Source organism: Podarcis tiliguerta (assembly GCF_965153285.1).
Source record: "Podarcis tiliguerta genome assembly, chromosome: 1".
NCBI lineage: Eukaryota > Metazoa > Chordata > Lepidosauria > Squamata > Lacertidae > Podarcis > Podarcis tiliguerta.
The window spans coordinates 83,335,820-83,357,385 of NC_139534.1; the positions used below are offsets into that span (position 1 = coordinate 83,335,820).

The 21,566-nt window shown below is 45.3% G+C and overlaps 1 protein-coding gene across 1 annotated transcript; it reads left to right on the forward strand.

Annotated features, from left to right (window-relative positions):
* The first annotated feature begins 1,953 nt into the window (after positions 1–1,953).
* LOC310672931 (1-aminocyclopropane-1-carboxylate synthase-like protein 1) lies at positions 1,954–21,233 on the forward strand. Its single transcript, XM_083430615.1, has 15 exons — positions 1,954–4,261; positions 6,991–7,607; positions 8,526–8,585; positions 9,345–9,415; positions 11,168–11,237; positions 11,352–11,418; positions 11,830–11,927; positions 12,627–12,704; positions 13,954–14,054; positions 15,211–15,300; positions 16,088–16,133; positions 16,681–16,822; positions 18,189–18,331; positions 20,406–20,559; positions 20,777–21,233. Exons 1-15 carry the CDS (start codon positions 3,613–3,615, stop codon positions 21,073–21,075), a joined length of 2,685 nt encoding a protein of 894 aa, XP_083286741.1. The 5' UTR covers positions 1,954–3,612; the 3' UTR covers positions 21,076–21,233.
* Positions 21,234–21,566: the final 333 nt, after the last annotated feature.

Genomic DNA, 21,566 nt, shown 5'->3' on the forward strand with positions numbered 1-21,566 from the left:
ATAACTATCCTAATACCATCAACTGTGTAGATAATTATGAATGCACAATACATAGGATGAAGGTTTTCTCACATTCTCATTCTACTAGAATCTGGAATAAACCAATGAAGGTGGATGTTGGAAGACTCAAGACCTACAATGGAAAATTCTTCACACACTGCATAATTAAGCTATGAAATTCACTCCCCCAGGTTTAGTGATAGCCACAGGGCCTGCCCAATACATTTCGGAGCCTGAGACAAACCACAAAATGTTGCCCCGCCCCCAGCCAGGGAAGAAGTGGCAAGTGAAGACCTACATCAGGAACAAGGAGGGACTAAAAATCTACACTGAGATCTGCTCCCCCAAAGATCTGCTGCAGATCACCAGTGAGGAGAGTGCTCAGGTACTACTTGAGAACTTCTCACAAGCATCTGGTTGGCCACTGTGAGAAGAGGATGCAGAACTAGATGGGCCTGTGCTCTGATGCTCTATTTTTCTACGGCCATGTGTTAGCCATTTCCAACAACACGTTGCTTGTTTTCTTGTTGACGGACATTGCAATGTGCAAGGATGCAAAGAACCTTCTGGGAAGTCTTCAAAAAGTTAGTCTGCATGTCATTTTTCGGGTGCATTTTAAAACAAGATAAGCAGATATTTACATGCTCCAACCCACCGCCCTGTTCCTTTGTGGAAACTGCAAAATTAGTTTGTTTCAACTGAAATCATCCTTATGGGAAAAGTCATCCGCTTTGGAGAACAGAAAAGAACAAAAACTCAAAAGAAACCAATGCTGGCATCCGGATACTTCTTAACTCTGGACCAAAGTCCCCACACTGCCAAGATCTCTTGGCTTGAACATGTTTTTCATGCTCCCAGCTCAACAGCCTGGTATGTTCCAGCCACTGAAGTCCTACTGAAAGTCCAAATTAGGTTGCAAGTTCAGCTGCTTTTTGGCTGATCACCCAGGAAATGTGGGGGCCTACCGCCATCTGTTGGTAAGTCTCTTTCACAGCAGGTGCAGCTTTCAAAGAAGAACACAAAACGGTCTGTTTTGTCTTGCACTTTTGCAAGCTTTCAAGTGACATGGAACTTTTTTCGGTCCAGGTGGAAAAATTGCTAAGTCTTCAGCATGGGAGACCATCCCCTTAGATATGCAATGTTCAACACATTTCAGAGACTGTCTAATTATAAATCACACACACACACACAGAGAGCGAGCGAGCATGTAAGGGTTAAGGAGAATTCTGAAAGATATGAAAGTTTGCAATGCTTGAAGTGGGAAAAGAGAATTTTTATTTTTGCTCCCCTTTCTCTAAAAATCAGGAGTGTTTCTTAATCTGAATATTTAAAGGCCTTTCTGCACAACTGGCCAGGAATGCAACCTTCAGATTGAAGAGCCTACAGAGAAAGAGGAGAAAGGGGTAGAATCTGGCAGCCTAGATGAAAATTGGGGAAGGGGGGGGGGGCAAAGAAAAACATGCCTTTCCCCACTTCCCCAACTCCTGAAGCGCCCCTCCTCAAGACCTGAACAGCACCAGCTTCCTGCTCAAAGCTCTCAGGAGTCCTAAAAAGCACCCCTCTTACAGGGTGGGATGCACTACAACATTGTGTTGCAGTTCTCAGATGATAAAAATAATAAATTATAATTACTATGCACAACTCACAGCACACTCCTATTGGTTTAATGGGGCTTACTCCTAGCTAAGTGGGTATAGGAATGCAGCCTAAAGTTTGAAAATGGTCCTTGGCTGATATCCAATTATGGTAACAATAATGGAATAGGCCAGTAATTAAAGAAAGAAAAATTATTAAAAGCTGAGATTTGGTAACTCAATATATAAAAAATAATTACAAATCTTAAGAAGAGGAATAAATTATTTGTACTTATAAGAGTACATTTGGAAAGCTGGCTCATACTTTTGAAGCGAGTGTGATATTATATTGTTCATATTCAATATTTATTAATAATTTATTTGAAGGTGGGTGGAGTTGTTTTTGCTTTTTTGCGTTCATACATATTGTATATATTGTATAATTAAAGCATTATATGAGTTTATAAATATTAGCAAATGCATTCAAATGTTGAATTGTACTACTCTGTAGAGTATAATCTCTACTTTTTGCATATTTCACTTTTTGAAGGGTAACATGTGCAATAGTTTATGGGCCAGTGTTTATCATTTCTTCTTCTTCTGGCTTTCACAAGCAGAACTCAACATTTCTTTCTCACCGCATCTTTTTGCTGTTGTGCAGTTGAACAGAACCATAACCAGGAAAAATGTGGGACTGTTCCCTTTGAAGAAGTATGTTGGCAAACTGGATTCACTTGGGTTGTAGTGATGGGCAAAAGAGATCTCTTTGGGGAGTGCTCCTTTGGGAGGAAGGCCAATACATAAATGAAGTAAATAATCGAAACAGAATAATAAAAAAGTTCTCCTAAAGTCAAGGGAAGTGTATGTCAAACCTCCTAAACCAGCATAGGAATATAATGCAATCGTCGTCTTCTTTTTGAATTGAACATCAAGGTCTGTGCAAGTAAAAATTAGATGAGTAACGACTGCACCTGCCATAGGCTTTACTTTCTGTAAAACCAAACTGTACGCGCAGATGCGTAGAATCGCGACCTGTTGTACTGTGATTACAAAAGTCTTAATTGTTGCCCACTTCTAGCGTATAATTATCCCTGAAACAGGCATGCTTTTGAAAAGAGAAATAAAAGCCAGGCAGATCTGGCTTCCCATCTTCATTCCTAGAAGCTTCAACCGCTGCTATATATTGCGGCGTTTTCGGATCCAACATTGAACTGTGCCGAGCTTGAATCCTACCAGCGCGGGCACAGAACAACCTGCAAGCGTTAAAAGCGCGTTTTCTCATCATCACAAAGGCAAGGCAAAGCCTCTAGAGGCCGCTGGATCTGGCAGAGACTCGGTGTCCTTCGAGCCCTGTGCGTCCCTTCGCCCCATCCTGTTACTTATTTGCCCGTTCTGGGAAGTTCGCCTTCGCCGCAGGGCTGCTGGTTCCGTCTATTCCGGCCAGCGTTCGCATCTTCGAAAGGGGTCGGCCCTGTGAGGGGCGGAGCTTTCCCTAAGCACCGCCCCCTGGTGCCTTCGCGCGGCTCCGCTTTGTTTAGCCCAGCCCAGCCTAGCTCGGCCGGGACGGGTGATTGACACGGACCAAAGTTATCCCGGAATAAAGGAAGCACGCATGTGCCATCACACCGGATGTGAACAGGCTCATTTGGCCTCCTCCGCCTCCATCACCCGGGAGCTCGCTTTGTTAAAAAAAAAAAATCAGAAGGGGGGGCAGCAATCGTGCCAAGCCGTGCCAATCCGATTTACTCCGCGCTGCGGCTTCTGCAGCAGGAGAAAAAGAGAGGGGGGCAAGATAAATGCATTCGCCCCTCGTCCCGCTTCCTAAAGACGATCCCCGACAGTAAAGCTTTAGCACCAATAAACTGAAGCGGGTCAAGTCCGTGCCAGCCCCAGATGAGGGTTTCAAGCACTCCTTGCGCCTTGCCGGCCGCTTCTCCCTAATGCCCGTCCCCTGCGCTTCCTGCTGCTGCTGTTGGGGAGCTGCTGGGCTTCCCCTTGCCGAGGGGGCGGCGGCAGGTTCAGAGGCCGGGGGTCGAGCATGGATTTCCGAGGGAAGAAGTACGAGCGGGGCAGCAACTGGTCGGACCCCGAGGTGGTGGAGCTGCTGCACTTGTGGGCCGACGAGTCGGTGCAGGCGGAGCTGGAGAGCTGCCTTCGGAACCAGCACGTCTTCAACCGGATCGCCGAGGTGCTGCGGGAGAAGGGCATCCACCGCACGGGCGACCAGTGCCGGGAGAAGATCAAGAAGATGAAGCTGGAGTACCGCCGCATCAAGGAGAACAACAAGGCCCCTCGAGGGGGCAGGACTTGGAAGTTTTACGACGTGATGGATCGGGTCCTGGCCAGCCGGCCGTCCCTCGCCTACAGCGCCGCCGCCGCCAACAGCAGCAGCAGCGGCGCCTTGCTGATGGCGCAACAAGTCCTGCCGCCGGGGAGCCTGGTGGAAAGCTACCGTCCCCACTTGGCACCCTCGTCGGCTCTGCCCTTCCCGCCCTCTCAGCCCCCGGAGCTGATGGAGATCAAATGCGAGGAGGTGGATTCCGAGGTGGAGCAGTGCTTGACGCCGGAGCCGCCGCCTTCTCTCACTTACCAGCCGGGGGGCTCCCCCGAGGAGGAGAGGGCCTTTTTGGACGACTCGCCCCTCTCCAGGCTGGAGATGCCCATCGAGACCAGTGTCTCGCCCTCAGGTAGGACGGCGGCGGGATCGGCTCACTTAACGTCGACACGGCAAGGGCCTCTTGGTCACAACAGAGCAGGCCCCACCCGAGACAAGTTGGCACTGGAGGGGGGGGCATCACATGCTGCCCCCCCTTCTCTCAAGTCAAGGTACACAGTACCCAGCAGGTGAAGTTAGCCTAGTGCCCCCGAGGCAGACAATCCCACAAGCACCACTTTCCCTCACAGTAAAAATACAACAACAATACATTAAGTAACCAACCATTTGATGTCCTGCCAGGAGCTAACACTGTTTTTGTGCTGCGTGCTAGTTATGTCAGCAGAGGATCGGAAAGCAAAGAATCCACTTTCTGAGGGATCTGGCTTTCAGAGTGGTCAGTTACAATCTCTCTTTTGCTCTATAAAAGATGAGGCATATACTTCCCCCCCCCCACCAGCCAATCTGTGTTTTCCCAGAAAACTACAACCCTCTGTTTTAGTTACAAAACTCATTTTTAATCAAGTGCCTTTCCCTGATATCTCCAAGAATTCCCAGTCCTTTGATGCCAAGTCCCTCTTTCCTGCATTGAGACCAGGCTTACCTGTCCTCTGGTTTTGTAATACAGCATAATTTCAGCCTCTCCTCCCCCCCCCCCAATGCAGGTGTGTTGTGTCCGTCCCCCCTCCCCCAATTCCTCTAAGGGTCCTGATGTGCTGATTTGTGAAACTTTTATCCTGTCTTTATCTGAAGCCACAGAACATTGCCTTGGGCATGTTTCAGGCAGAAAGGCAATTAAATAAATAAATGGTATACTTTGGGCCTTTGAAACACTCAGAGGCAATGAGTTCTGCAGCTAAATGCCCTTTGCAGTTAACAAATAGTAACCTGAGTTTACAGAATGCTGACTTTCTTGGAATTGTCCCATGTGTCAAATGGGGAACAATGCAAAACAGTAAACTAAATCCATGACTCAAACTACAAAAAAAAGGGTTTAAAATAGAGGTTTGGGTGATTTCTGGGTGAGACAGGCTGCTTTGGATCCTGGAGCAGTGGCGGACTTTGGGCTTAACATTTCAGTGGCACCTTGTGCAGCACCAAAATCCCCACCTTCCATTGTTCATCATTATAGCAGTGCTTCCTGTGGGGCCCTGTGACTCTGCAACTGGTTATAATAATAATAGCAACAATTTATTATTTATACCCTGCCCATCTGGCTGGGTTTCCGCAGCCACTCTGGGCGGCTCCCAACAGAATAAAAAAGTGATAAAATGTCATACATTAAAAACTTCCCTAAATCCACCTCTGCCTGGAGTTTTAAATGCCACAAAGCAAATAAATAACTCTAAATGCTGAGTCTACAATAATACCTCTGTTCAAGTCACCTTGCATGAGGGGAAATCTATACCATGAGCAGATGTACCAGTGTAGTAGATGCTTAGTTTGGCATCGTTGGTATCAGACTTCAGAATGTGAGCTTCCACACCATCCATTATTTGGAACCAATTATAATTCTGACTGGTGGCTTGCTGGGATCAAGCCATCTCTAGGGCGTTTGAAAACCTTTTGCTCAGCCACTACAGCCAACCATTGTATAGAATTAAGGTACAGAATATACCTTTTACCTTTACCTTTTACCTAGAATTAAAGGTGAAGGAGCTTCTCTGAGAGGAAATGGCATCCACCAAGATTGATCTCCAGCATTGGTTATTTTAGAAATTGAAACAGTGGGAGCCACGTGCATTGCAGGGAGTTGGCCCAGATGGCTCTTGGGATCCCTTCCAATTCTACAATTCTTCCAACCCTACAATATGATTCTATGTCAGTTTCTGTAACTTGTTTGAAGCACGATGCTGAATGAGTTGCATCTGTATATCAGGTACTTGTTGCAAAAAGTTAAAGGAAAGGGCGCATTTCTGGATGTGCCAATTTCATGCTAGGAATCATTAGGAATAGAACTGAAAATAAAACTGCCAATATCATAATGCCACTATAAAAATCTATGGTGTGACTGTAACTGCATACAGTTTTGGGCATCTTGTCTCAGGAATGACATTTGAGAGCTGTAAAAGGTTCAGAAGAGGCCGACAAAGGGGCAGGAAACCTTATGAGAAAAGGTTACAACATTCAAAATTTTAGTTTAGAAAAATTTGAGTAAGGGAACATGATACAGGTGCACAAAATTATGGAGAAAATGGATTGGCAAAAGTTTTTCCTCCCTCTTACAAAATACTCCAACTTGGGGGTAGTCAGTGAAGCTGGGCATTAGAAGATTCAGGACAGCAAATACTTCTTCCCACAGGAAACTATGGGATTTGCTCTCACAAGAAACAGCGATGGCCACCAACTTGGATGGCTTTAAAAAGGGATTAGGCAAATTCATGGAGAATAATGACTAGTAGCCATGAAGACCTTCACTGTGGGAGACACTAAATGTCTGAATACCAGTTGCAGGGAGGATACTGCTGTTGTGCTCAGGTTCTGCTTGCTGGCTTCCCCCAGGCAGCTGGTTGGCCACTGTGAGAACAGGATACTGCACTAGGTGGACTGCTGGCCTCAGCCAGCAAATGCTGCTTATGTTATGTTGATTTATCAATATCCTTACTAGTTTGGTTTGCTTTGAGATTCTCCTATGGACAGGACTGATGGTAATTAAAGGCACCGATGGCAGACGGTTCAAGCAAGTCTGACCGTAGTCAAGAAGTGTGAAATGATTTTGTGCCTCAAAGGAAGGAATTTCCCTTTATCTGTTTCCTCCTTCAGGTTTCAGTGAACCCAACATGGCTTCGTCATCCCGGATCCAAAGTCTGGGGCCACGGCCTGGCTTTTCCACCCTGCACCGCCTGCGGAAGAAGCGGAAAGCCCAGCGGCTGAAGGATCCCCTGGACGCGCTCTTGCTGAAGACCCTGGCGGCGCAGCGGGACATGGAGGAGCGCTTTCTGCAGATGGAGGAACGGCGGCTCCAACGGGACCTGGAGGCAGAGGAGCGGCGGATACAGCTGGAGCAGCGACGCTTTGAACTGGAACGGGACCACGAATTCCGCATGTTCAACGTCTTCGCCCAGATGCTCAGTATCCTAAAACAAAGCAATAACGGCTCCTTTGCAAGCGGGCTGCCCCAGGGCATGGACCTTAGCCAAGCATTTTCCGATAGCACTGGGGCAGGCGAAGGGGCACAGCAAGAAGTGAGGACCACACAGCTGGTGCGGCCCGTCTTGGACAGGACAGCCTATGTGTTTGATTTCTGCAACCATAGTGATTTCCAAAGCAGCCCATACCTCTCAGTCCGAGGCAATATTGCCAACATCTTCAGGGGGTCCACAGAGGAAGGGTACAGGGCCTATCATGCCGACAAGTATGAAGAGGACAAAAACCCCACTGTGAGTAAACTCTGTTTCTGCTGTGAGCCTTCAAAAACAAAAATTATTTATTTATTTATTTTAAAAAAATGTTTATTTCAATTTTCACAAATACAAAAAAATTGAAAAAGACAAAATACAATAAAGTAAGGTACAGTAACATACATGGTTGTAGCCAAGTAAAACAATAGAAGTAACTAACTGATCAATCACATTGGTTCTGCCCCCCCTAATAAAAGTCCTGTCCCCCACCCGCCAACAAAAATCCTGCCTACGCCCATGTCTTTTGCTTTCAAATCGGTTAGCATGATGTATGTTGAACTGGACTTGAAAGACTTGGGTTCAAATCCTTACTGGGTAATTTTGGACCAATAACTATCAGCCTAATCTACCTCCCAGGGATGTTGTGAGGGGGGAAATGAGATCTGTGTACACCACAAATTATTAGAGAAAAGGCAGTATACAAATGTAGTAAATAAATAAATTAACTGGGTAAACATGGTGACTCCCCAAGCTACTGTCTCCAAGAAAAATAGTATCCATACTTACTGACCTGCAGTTTCTTTCACACTGTATGAATGATGAAGTGTCTATATATGAACATAAATGAACGGCATGAAATGATTTCGTTGAGGAATATGAATATGTGCCGTGTAAATGCATGCAAATTTACAGCTGAAGCCTCTCACGTAATTATACAAAAAGAGGAATCTTGGATTCAGATACATTCACAAGTGAATTGAAGAATAAATTACATACTATTTGTTTATATGCCTGATCTTTAAAAAAATCTATTTCCCAAAGTGCTCATCGGCCCCAGTACTTAAAGGAACTCTGGTTCACACATTTTTTAACGGGGTAATAGCACGTCAGCTAATGTGAAATACATATACATGCAGTGATTGTTTTTCTTAACAATACTTCTGTCTCTGTCTCCAGGGCATCATTAATTTTGGCACCAGTGAAAACAAGCTGTGCTTTGATCTGATGTCCAAGCGGGTAAGAGATTCCTGAGCTGTGCTGGGGGTGTTGCTCTTTCTCTTCCCAAATCATTTAGCCCTCAGAGGCTTAATTTTACATGCTGAAGCATCTTGATATGAATACTTGTTGACCCCTTTCTTTTCCATTTGTGCCTTTTCCAGAGTAGTGGTGGTGGGAACATGGCACCTCTCTTGGGTTTCTTGCAGTCAACCACCAAACACTTTCAAATATTGGAGAGAACTTCCTGCCCCATTCCTGCCCCAAGCCCTTGCTTCCCTAGTATGCATGAATTTATCTATCCCCAAAACAACTGGGGGAGAAAGTGGGCCAAGGACCCAGAGGAGGATTGAGACAGGACTCTGCAGAGGAGCCACACCCTTTAGAAGGGATGGAAATGTTTCCCAAGCTAGCAATCTTACCTTGACCAAGCTTTAAACAATAATAGAAATCAAAATTATTGTTATTTTCTTAACTTAGGGTGTTTCTTTGACTTTCAAATTCTGGGTACTTCTAGACAGTGTCTCTTTCCAGAATGAGGGTCCTCTTCTGATAATAATGTTGCAGGAGCACTAGCAGTGCGTCTGTTCCCGTGAAAGGAAATGGGATGGACTTGCCTTGCTGACCAATATAGATTTGCATGCTTTGGGTTTTGTAACTTGTAAGACGAATGCCCTCCAGCAGGATGGGAGCATTCGGTTCTACAGGTTTGATTCTTACCTTTTCCAGACCAGTTTGGCTTGCTTAATTATTGTGCCCTTTCCTTCTCTTTGCTAATAGCTGACGCAAAGTGACATGAACGTCATAGAACCTCCACTGCTACAATATCCTGACTGGAAGGGCCATATGTTGTGAGTAGTAACTGCCCTGTATCTTTTCCCCTTCATAAGTATCTTCACCCTATTTTCTGCACCTACAAGGAAATTATTATCCTGTTCTGCAGGAGATTGCAGGTGCAGTACAAGCAATAAAGAGAGCCTTTTCCAGGCAGGCAAAGTCAGAGCTCTCTAAGCAGGTCAGGATCCCAGGTCAGCTGCTTTGCTGAGCTGTGAAACACGTTTCAGCAGAGAGCTGGGGCCATCTAGAATCCTGTGGTTTGATGTTGGTTGGTTATGCCTATACTATTTTTCTAGAAAAAGAGGTGCAGGAACTCACCATGAACACCTCCCTTGTTGTCTTAGAATGGCAATGGTGCCCACTTGAGAGGTGCCAGAACTGAATTCTGGTGAGTTGCAGCTGAAAAAAAACCCTTCCTCCCTGAGGGACAGGCTGAGCTGAACTAAAGTGCCCTTCTGCAGGAGCTGTTATTGAGGGAACACCCTAAGACTGTGAGAGCCCTGTAGGAAGTACTGAGCCCCATGCTAACCCCCTCCATGAGCAGCTAGTATTTCCCCATCATCTTTATATTCCCCAAGGTAGTGGAAGAGGCTGAGAAGTCATGACAGTTCTGGAGGAGGAGGAGGAGGAGTATTTTTTAAAGTGCCTGAAATGGCTATAAATGAAATCTATGATTGTTGTAAGTACCAAGGGTGATGTAGTGAGCATGGTTGTGTGCATGTGTGTATAAGAAATCAGAAAATAAAATACATAAGGGGTATGGTGGTGGAAGAGTGTGCTGAATTATTTCAAAATAGCACCTCAGGAGCGCAATGGATTGTTTGCTAACTGTGTGGCATGTGAAGTCTTTGCGCCTGAGGTCGTCTCTTTAATATAGTTGATAATTTTAATAACCATATATTCTGATAACTCATTCATTCTCCAAAGGCTGTTGTGAGCATAACTTGGGTGCAGGGGAAGCTATGTTCACTGCCTTGGAAGAAATGGAAGGAAGGAAGAAATGGAAGGAAGGAAGGAAGGAAGGAAGGAAGGAAGGAAAGAAAGAAAGAAAGAAAGAAAGAAAGAAAGAAAGAAAGAAAGAAAGAGGACTGTGGAAATACCCAGGACATGCAGTTTGAACTGGTCCAGCCAGGAACATAACATGCTTGTAACAGGAAGGGCTGATCTTTCAGTGAATTAACTGTATGTATATTCTCCTTTTCCACAAAGGGAGCTCAGCTCAGTATACCAGGGAACCTGTGCCCCTCCATTTGTTGCTGACTACAGCTCCAGTCATTTAGAGCCAGCATGACCAACAGTCAGGAGAGGTGGGAGTTGTAGCACAACAACATCTGAAGGGCCATCTCCATCCCACCAGGATATGGTTCTTTTAAGCAGGGTTGGGGAGTCAGTAACCTCCAGATGCTGTTGGACTCCAACCCCCATCAGCCTCAGCCAGCATGGTCAATGGTCCAGGATGATGGGAGTTTTAGCCCCGCATCTGGAGCGTCTTAGGTGCCCCATTGCTGCTTTTAAGCATTTTACACCTTCAGTTCTCAATGCAATCAGACCTAAAGTGGAAATTAACAATAATAAAGTGCAGGAATTTATGGCATCGTACGTGTGTGAACAACGGAAATGTTTTGCGCTGGCCCAGTAAAACTTTATCCTGTTTCCATGCCTTCTGCATAAACCTTCTCTGTGTTGTTCTGCAATGCATCCTGGTGGAGAGCAAAGCCTTTTCTTGGGAGAAGCTAATTCCATGGTTGCTTTTATATCTCCTTCAGCTTGCGAGAGGAAGTGGCTCGATTTTTGACCTATTATTGCAAGGCACCTGCACCTCTTAAAGCAGAAAATGTAGGTCAATTTACTTCTGGCTTGTTTGTTCTTTTAGTAATGTATTGGCACTCATATTGATGATTATCCTACCCTAAATGGGAGTAAACATCTGTCCCAACATGTCTTCTGCAGGTGATCATACTGAATGGCTGCGGCTCTCTGTTTTCTGCTTTGGCTACCGTTCTCTGCGATCCAGGGGGTAAGTGAGATAACTAGAGAAATATTGGGTGGTATTCAAATTAATGACTCAGTTAGGTCCATGGATTTTGGTAGGCCTATTTTGAGCAAAACGTAGTTGAACACAACCCTTAATATATGGATTTGTTGGTTGGTAATGGAGTAGGAATATTGCAAAGAATAGCAACAAAACTGCTAATGTTTATGGTCGTATTTCTGCTGGGTATACTTCTTTATTCCCTTGCCCATTGTACTTGCACTAATTAGCTACATTAATCAGGGCAAGTAAAAGTTAACTCCAAACTGGTCTCTCTGGACTCGTAGAAAGGAACTTTTCACAAAGACCCTGACCTCAGCTGCATTGTCCCAGCTGTAAACTTCAGGGGCACAAATTGCAGCAGTGGGATAACCCGCTTTCTTCTTTTGATTTCAGAAGCCTTTCTGATCGCTACCCCATTCTACGGAGGCATCACCCAAAGTGTGTTTCTCTATGGGAATGTGAAGCTGGTCTATGCCCATTTGGACAGTCAGGTAAGAAGGAGAGCAGACAGCCATCACATTCTCTAACCCAGGGGTCCGGATGTGAACTGAAATTTCCATCTGTCACCATGCCAGCATGTCCATAACATCTGGGGGCACCATGTTGGCTACCCTTGCTATTGTCCTATGGCATTTTCTGGCAGCAGGCAACTTTACATATCTTCCTCACAGTTCACTTGAGCAATAGTTGCTAAACAATGGGTTCAGGCTCCAAGTCACAGGGAAAGTTGGGTATGGGTTGCCAAACTGGCTGACAGAGAGGGAAGTATTGCACACAAGATATATTTGGTTTTTCTGAGAAGACAAAGTTTCTGATCAGAAATTACCTGTGTGTATCCCTACAGTAAGAAGTTTTGGAACACCTTTCCTAGAATATGTTTGCTGAATTTAAGGCTTAAGTAATTTGGGCTGTGAAGGCTGCCTTTGCTTGTATCCAAATCAGCATTCTGGCATTCCTCTGTAGAGGTCCACGAATATCCCTTCCTCAGTAGAAGTTGAACTTCAGCTTCTGTGAATGGCTGCTCAATTCATTATGTCACTGGGAAGTGTGTTAACCATTCTTATCTCTGTAATAACATCCAGTTGAAGGGAGTGGAGTCCTTGTTAAGACTTCTTGAGATGTGCAGCACTAATAGCTTTTGCTTGGTTCCGAAGGCTTTTGTGCTCAGCCTATTCTTTAATGCGTTTCAGGTCACCGGCACCTGCAACCGTCCGTTCCAGCTCACTGTGGAAAAGCTAAAGAAGGCCTTGCAGGATGCACAGTCAGAGGTGAGCTTGCTTCATCTTACAGTTGCTGAATCTTCCAAGGCTTCATTGGTGGGTGGGACCACAGATTACAGGGATGTTGTGGAATGGAATACAATAAACCTTTAGATTTTGGGGTAATTCAGTGTTGCGCTAATACGGCCGTTCTGCCAGTGCAAGCATTTCTGCTTACCTGATGGAACAGTCTCCCCTGTACACTGTTCTGGGGGTTTTCTCAAGCTCCCAGAGTGGATTTAGGGGAGGTGCAAGGGGAAGCCCCTTTGCTTGTGGGAGTCTTCGCACTGGCTTCTGCTCACGGGCCAGGTTAGCTGAATCTGGCCCCTAGTTTTGATTCATTTCAGTGGTCCAGGGTGGTCTAAGTATAAGCATTGTTGAGGCCAAGTGTGGTAGAGGCTGGATGCATTATGGTGTTTTGACTGCTGCATTACAACTTTGGAGCTTTGATAGACAAATATTTTATTACAGCATACGGCAGGCATAGGCAAACTCTGGCCCTCCAGATGTTTGGGACTACAATTTCCATCATTCCTGACCACTGGTTCTGTTAGCTAGGGATGATGGGAATTGTAGTCCCAAACATCTGGAGGGCTGGAGTTTGCCTATGCCTGGCATACAGGATAGTATGAATGGACCCTTATTGCTTGCTTCTGCTTCTTTTGACAAAGTTTATGCTCTGTTTTGTTCTCATTTAGAAAAGACTTCTGTTTTTTGAAGGATACCTTCCTACCTCTAATAGCTTCCTTGATTCTGCTGATTAGCCACATTGGCATCTTCTTGTCTCTGATGGAGTCTTTCCTTTATCTGTAATGTACTTCCTAGCTCAGTTTGTATGATTGAGGTTTTGAACAATCTCTAAGTATTTTGGTGAGATTTGACACTTTCCACTTCCCCATTCCACTTTCTTTTTACCAATTCCTTCAGTTTTGGGACGTTTCCTCTTTTAAAGCCAAATGTGGCTGTGTTGAATTTTCTTGGCAATTGTTCACTTACCATCTATGTGGAATTTGATTGCACCAAGACATTTTTGATTTAAAAAATATTGTAAAGCTATAAAAGAGAATTCAACCAAGCTCCTTTGCTTTGCTACATTTCATGATGCACTGACAACAGGCAGGTAAAAGCAGCCTGATAATGAGGGTCACCAATGTTATAAACCAAAGTGCCTCAGGACACGCAGGTTTCTCGACAGGCAGTATTTTATATGAGGTCCCTTGTTCTTTGTGTTTTACAGTTTGATGCTTTTGTTTTATAGGGTGTCAGAGTAAAGGCTTTAATTCTCCTGAACCCCCATAATCCCTTGGGGGACATCTATTCTCTCTCTGAGTTACATGACTTCTTGGAATTTGCAAAAAGGTATGATCTAAGACTTTGTTTGGAGATGGCTAGTCCAACAGACCAAATATTGTAGGCTGGGATGAGTGAAAATATGCATTTTTACATCTGCCTAGGCTACATGTACTTAGTTTCTGCAGAGCAGGAGTAGGGAACCTCTGGCTTGTCAGTTCTCATCAGCCCCAGCAAGCATGGTCAATGGCTAGGGATGATGGGAGTTGCAGTTCAGCAACATCTGGAGGGCCAGAGGTTCCCCACACCTGTTGTAGAGGATGAGGTTCAGCTGAAGACTCAACAGAAAAGGTTAGGGACATTTTGTAGGGTGAGGTGGTACTTGAAGGCAAGAGTTGGGTGTGACACTAGACATATTCCAAGAAGGAGCTTTAGCTATAAGGGGCAGCAAAGGAGAATTGATGGGGTGCCATTCAATGGCGCAGGAGGTCTTCATCTACTGGAGAGTGGTGGAGCTGGAGGAGCAAATGCCGTGACGGGGGATACATTTCTGGCTCCATTCCATTGATATTGCTTCCTCTTTAGAAAGAACTAGGAATGCTGGGGGAAAGTTACACCTGTGTAGCATCCTGGTTGCTTCCAGATGACCTATTTCATTGCACATTCATCCCGATTTGTTCCCACAAAGTTTGCAAGGTCAGGTACCATTGGTCATTTCTTGAGCATTCCCTCTGATTTGTTTGCTGGGATGCCTATACAATGTTGTGTCAGCAATTTTTACTGCCCAGTTTTCATTGTTTCCCATCGTTTTCCTTATCACAAAACGTATTGCCCAAGAGAGCCAAATCAACTTTTAATTACATGGCCTGAATTTGCCCATATGTGATTGAATGCCAATAAGATTGAACCCAGCCGAAAATAGCAACAATCTGAAAGTGTCCCCTGTTGTTATCAGCAAGCTGTTTTGCATGTCAGTGAAAGGCAGCCTTTTCGGTGGGAAACCGAATGTCCATGAAGGTTTTGCTGCCGTCTTTAGTAATGGGAGAGCAAATGTGGCTACTAGGTGTGATGTTTTCACTCCATTCCTGCTGTCCGGTTTTGGGAGCATTGCCCACCTAAATCCTCCTCTCTAGTGGCAGCCAGCTGAACTGTGACCACTTCCTGGCAGCAAGCAGTCTCTCTACCCATTTCCAAAAAATCCCGTTTTCCCTTTCTCCCATTCTAGGCATGAGCTGCACGTGATAGTAGATGAGATCTACATGCTGTCAGTTTTTGATGATTCTGCCACATTCCACAGTGTGCTTGAAATGGACAGGTAAAGGCATCTTTAGTGCTTCCATCACCTCTTAATGGGGTTCGCCAACACTATAAAGTTCCGTGAAACAGAAAAGCGGCACTGAGCAAACACTTTCACAGCACAAACTGCTATTAAGAGTCCTGATGGGTTAAAAGTTGGCAGCTTCTACTGGCAGCAGTGTGGTACATTCCCTTTTTTAGAGGCTTGTAACTGGGGGAAAGTGCTCTCCATGCTTCTGCACCACAATATCCCAGGGCTTCAAAGAGTTGCTTTCTGGCACAGTTTTAACAGTAGCAGCACTGTGAGAATGACTCTCTGGTTCAGGGGAGAGGAACCTGTGGCCCTCCAGATATCTGTGGACTGCAACTCGCATCATCATTGGCCGTGCTGATTGGGGATGATGGATGTTTGAGTCCAGCAACAGCCACAGGCTCCCCACCCTGGATCAGGACCATGGAGGAGAGGAACTATGTGCATACAATTGTCTGAAATTCTTTTGCATGTCTGTGATGGTTGGAGGTTTTCCTAAACATGGTGTGGAAATACACAGCTTGAAAGCAGAGCAGAGAGACCTCAGAGAGTCTTTTGACTCTCTGTGAGCAAACTAGGCCTGACACAGGGGAGGATGAAGAGGAACTCGGACTGGGTGGGAACTAGAGAAACTTGCAGTTTCCTCGATAAGTCTTAGTGGGTGCCCTTGGGAACCATACTGGGGACTGTATAATTTCTTCTGGTGTTTCAGAATACCCTAGAAGCCTCGTTGATTTGTTGCTAACATCTACATATGCATTCTCTTTATGCACAGATTTCCTGATCCGCAGAGGACCCATGTGATGTGGGGAATTACTAAGGTGAGTGCTTTTTTCTTTTCTTTTTTTATCTTATTTTCAATTTCAACTTTTACAAATATTTTTAACAAGAAAAACAAAATCTTTCAAATCTCATTTACCTTCCCCTCTACTTCCCTCCCCTCATTTCTGCAGTTACTTATTTTATATCTTTTTATTACTGCATATCCAATTCAAGTCTGTTTACTAATTTTCCATTATCTTCCCCTTGATTATCTCTTACTGCATGTGTTTATATCAATCCTGCTAATGTTTTGATTTGTTTACCACATATCTTCAAATAATCAATAAATTGTCCCCATTCTGTTTTTAAAAGTCTCTTCTTGATTTCTCATTCTTCTGGTAAGTTTTGTTATTTCTGCGTACTCCATTAATTTTAATTGCCAGTCTTCCTTTGTCGGAACTGTTTCTTCCTCCCATCTTTGAGCATAAAGATGCATTTTTTTCCTGATGCTCAGGTGGTATTATTTCAAAAGCCTAGGCCATGCGTAAGAGAGATTTGTTTATTCATTGGTTGGCTCAAAAGATTATTAATTTCTGGCCCCTGCAGGATTTTGCTGCTGCTGGGATTCGCTTTGGGACACTGTACACATTGAATCAAGATGTTGCCAATGCTGTGGCTTCTTTGTGCTACTTCCATGGGGTCTGTGGGCCTGTCCAGTACAAAATGGCCCAGCTACTCCGAGACAGAGGTGAGACCAAGAATGTCGCACAACCCCTCCCTGCTTTGTTCTCCCTTTGAGAAGGGAGCTTTGCCAAAACTGCAGATTTTGCCTGTCCAGGATTCTCAGGCTGTAGCCAATTCAGCAGCATTTTCAATTAAAGCATAAAAAGATTGCACTGCCAACAACAGCCCTTTTCATAGCCTCCCCACCATAGACACAGCAATGTGTGGAGTAGGAAGTGACGCCACATACCCAAGCTCTGCATGTTTGGTTGGACATGTGAAACAGCCCCCTTTGCGTGTACAGCTCCTATGAGATCTGGAGCTCTGCTCAATCCAGGGGTCCAGATTGCATGGGAGCCCCACCTGCATACAAGTCTACTCGTTTGGGGGACCCTTTCAGACATTCTGCCTATGTTAGAGTGGCTTAGATCAGGCATGGGCAAACTTAGATCAGGCATGGGCAAATCCTTGGTCATGGATGATGGCAATTGTAGTCCCAAAACATCTGGAGGGTTGAGTTTGCCTATGCCTGCCTTGGATGGACCTCCTTATATTTTTAGGTGTGTATCTTAAGGGACGCGGGTGGCGCTGTGGGTAAAACCTCAGCGCCTAGGGCTTGCCGATCGCATGGTCTGCGGTTCGAATCCCCGCGGCGGGGTGAGCTCCCGTCCTTCGGTCCCAGCTTCGGCCCACATAGCAGTTCGAAAGCACCCTTAAGTGCAAGCAGATAAATAGGTACCGCTTTATAGCGGGAAGGCAAACGGCGTTTCCGTGTGCTGCGCTGGTGCTGGCTCGCCAGAGCAGCTTCGTCATGCTGGCCACGTGACCCGGAAGTGTCTTCGGACAGCGCTGGCCCCCCGGCCTCTTAAGTGAGATGGGCGCACAACCCTAGAGTCGGACACGACTGGCCCGTACGGGCAGGGGTACCTTTACCTTTACCTTTATCTTAAGATTATTTTCATGTGCACACCTGAAATGTGACCAACAGGAAATTGCAATGCATTGCATAAACTGACAAGGCCCTGAGGATTTTGCATTATGTTTTGCTGCTGCAATAGTGCAGAAGGTGAGAATAAAGAAAAGAAGGCAATGGAGTGATACCAACATTTCAATACAAAATATGGGCAATGTTGTGTAGCTCTTGCCCACGTTCTTCTCTGTGGGATGCTTTGTGCGTGCACATAGTTCGCCTGCAACACCAAGTGATGATCGGTGTTTGAATGAGTTGATGCCACAGGCAGAACTTGACTATATTCTTGAATGGCTTCAGATGCAATGCTTTTCAATGGAGTCAGTTCAAACGTTGAACCACCAGTCATCAAAGAGTTGAGAAATCAAGCAATTTTATATGTATGTGTCTGAACTGCCTTATGTGTCTTCCTCTTGGCTAGACTGGATCAACCAGGTATACTTACGGGCCAATCATGAAAGGCTGAAAGCTGCCCACACTTTTGTAACGGATGAGCTCAAGACCCTTGGGGTTCCCTTCCTGAACCGCAATGCAGGCTTCTTTGTATGGATTGATTTCCGAAAGGTCAGTGCTCATGAAAGGAGGCCCTGCAGGATCAAACCAGGTCCTTCTATTTCAGCAGTGGTGGGTGTGAATCAAGCAGACATCCAGTGTTATGGATTTCAGAAAGATCTGGCTGGTGTGTGCACACACTCACTGTCTCACTGGCAAGGCATTGCTTTCTTTTGTAAAAGCAACCTCAACCCCCCCCTGCCCCCGCTGCGGCCCCACTTCAAATAATTCATCTCCAAAATTATCCTTTGAAAGAGCTTACTCAGAATTTTCTGTAAAGTAGAGAAGTAGCATTAGTTGTTTCAATTCAGAAACACATGTTGAGATTTTTTATGAGGCAGTGAAGTAGTTTTCTTGGGTCCTGAATGCCTCCTTTTCATAGAATCATAGAGTTGGAAGAGACCACAAGGGCCATCGAGTCCAACCCCCTGCCAAGCAGGAAACACCATCAAAGCACTCCTGACATATGGTTGTCAAGCCTCTGCTTAAAGACCTCCAAAGAAGGAGACTCCACCACACTCCTTGGCAGCAAATTCCACTGTCAAACAGCTCTTACTGTCAGGAAGTTCTTCCTAATGTTTAGGTGGAATCTTCTTTCTTGTAGTTTGGATCCATTGCTCCGTGTCCGCTTCTCTGGAGCATCAGAAAACAACCTTTCTCCCTCCTCTATATGACATCCTTTTATATATTTGAACATGGCTATCATATCACCCCTTAACCTCCTCTTCTCCAGGCTAAACATGCCCAGCTCCCTTAGCCGTTTTCCTAGCTCCCAAACCTTTTCCTAGGTTTGCTTTTTTTTACAACCGTAGCATTTTTGCCTTTAGGCGACTGCTGATTTTTTTTTTATTTCTAAGAGGGTTTCCCTGAAGAGAGACTCTGCAGTTTTGTATTGCATTCATATGGAATCTTGTAATTTAATTCTTTAAGAACTGCTTTTGGACTGTTCTGCATATTCACTTTGACTATAGATTTGGGGAAGGGTTGGTACTTTTGTACACCATTTTGAAGACATTTGTTGGGAATATTCCCTAGTCTGATGGGTGCTTCCCTTTCATCACCACAGCCAAGGGAAATAAACTTGCAAAGATTGTGGTTGACTTTCTCATTCCACTGGTGGAAGATGGAGTTCCCAGTTCTCTGAAGTCTTCTGTGAGCAGGGCTGTCTCCCATTCCCAGAAATAGGAAAATGCCTCCCTTATAGCTTCAGAGTGCCAGTATGGTGTAGTGGTTAAGAGCGATAGTCTCGTAATCTGGGGAACTGGGTTCGCGTCTTTGCTCCTCCACATGCAGCTGCTGGGTGACCTTGGGCTAGTCACACTTCTTTGAAGTCTCTCAGCCCCACTCACCTCACAGAGTGTTTGTTGTGGGGGAGGAAGGGAAAGGAGAATGTTAGCCGCTTTGAGACTCCTTAAAGGGAGTGAAAGGCGGGATATCAAATCCAAACTCTTCTTCTTCTTCTTCAGACCTTTTTTTAAAAAAAATTAAAATCTGTCCTTATTTTTAGTGGGCAGGGTCTTTTTGCATGATTCTAATTCTATGGCTGGGCAGAAGGCAAGTCTGGATCTACTAGTAGATCCATGGGTAATTTGCAGTAGATCCACATGTTTCTGACTCCCAGAAGTCTCTCTCCCACACATACACACATCCCTGAGTGATGTTGCCCCTGACTCCTGTCGGTGGATCTCAAGGTTCTATTAAACAGAGTAGATCCTGAGGGTGTGACTCAGGTAATGAATCCCGTCTGCAGACGCCTTGTGTGGTGACTTTTCACAACAGAGCTTTCCACCCCTTCTCCTCCTTCTGAAACTGAGGGAAGGGGTGTCAAGATTTTCCCCAGAACAGCTTGTGACGGGGGAGAGGGGGAATAGTTTCATCTGAGAAACCAAAATTCTTGTTCTGACAGGACGATCAGAAAACTGTGGCATTGAATTGCACCCCCCCCCGCCCCCAAAGCCTGAAGTCCGCCCGCCCCTGCTGCGGGGAACCTCAGGTCTCCATGGTCTTACTGAAGTTGAGGAGATGTGGTTCTAACTCCTTCTTGTGAGTCAGAGCTTACTTGTTTCTTGACTCCTTTACTCCCCAGTACTTGCGAAGAGGAACATTTGAAGAGGAAATGCTGCTCTGGAGGCGCTTCCTGGACAACAAAGTCCTGCTCTCTTGTGGTAAAGCTTTTGAGTGCAGTGAGCCTGGCTGGTTCCGCATCATCTTTTCGGACAAGATACATCGGCTGCAGCTAGGTCAGTGTTGTCCTTCTCCTATCTTCTCTCCCAGCTGGCGACCCAGTATGCCAAACCCACCAGTAAGATACTGTGGCCTGATAGCTCAGACCTGTTAGTTGGTTCTCTTCAACTGTCAGTCACTGTTTGGTTGCTTCAGGACCATAGCTCTCCATCCGAATCCAGCTTTTGTTCCAACTTTTGTTCCAACTCTTGTCTTTCTCTCCCTTTTCTCCAGGCATGCAGAGGGTCCGTGAGGTTCTGGAAGAACATGAGCATGGAATCCTGAATGAAGGTAAAGACCAGCCTTGTGAGTCTGACTCGGAAGGCAAAGCAGACAGCGCAGACGAAGTGATATTTGTGTCCCACCATCAGGAGCCAGCCTCAGCTGGCAGCTCCAACCTCGGCGATCTCATTGGCCTCCTTCAGCAGCAGATGCGCTCGTCTGACTGGCTGCAGAAGAATACCGTGGAACAGTTTGCCCAGGAGAAACCAGAGGTCTATGATGTTTTCCGCAAGTTGGTGGGGAAGCAGTAGACGGTTTTGGTGCCCTTCCACATGGATTGCCGCTGGAAGTTCTTGCTGCTCAGCTTTGACTTACCTAATGATATATTTTCCATATAGCAGGAAGCCGTTTGTAAACCTCCTTCCTGTGGGCATCTTCTCATCATTCTATTAAACTGGGGCCAACTACAGATGGGTGGCTTTTATTCTGTCTCCACCCTTTGCATTACAGTTTTAAAATTTTTGTTTCTATTTACCAAGCTCATGCTCTCTTGTGCAGACGGAGAGAGAGATTTTATCTTTGTTGGGTCTGCTTCTGGTTCATCTTCACTGGTTTTCAATTTTTGCCTCTGAAGAACTTCTCTCTCTCTCTTTTTTTTTTTTTACATCTCCCATGACCTAAAATGAAATCGAAGTACAATTCGCTATGACCTAAGGTGAACATTTCATTAACAAGTTGTTTTAATACAGAATTTAGAGGCAGATTTAAATGTGCACCATCTCTGATAATCTACTACAGGTAA

Coding starts and splice junctions, on each gene's coding strand:
- LOC310672931 (XM_083430615.1), top strand. CDS start 3,613: ATGGATTTCCGAGGGAAGAAGTACGAGCGGGGCAGCAACTGGTCGGAC. Junction 11,238..11,351: donor CACCTCTTAAAGCAGAAAAT/GTAGGTCAATTT, acceptor TGTCTTCTGCAG/GTGATCATACTGAATGGCTG. Junction 20,560..20,776: donor GATACATCGGCTGCAGCTAG/GTCAGTGTTGTC, acceptor CCTTTTCTCCAG/GCATGCAGAGGGTCCGTGAG.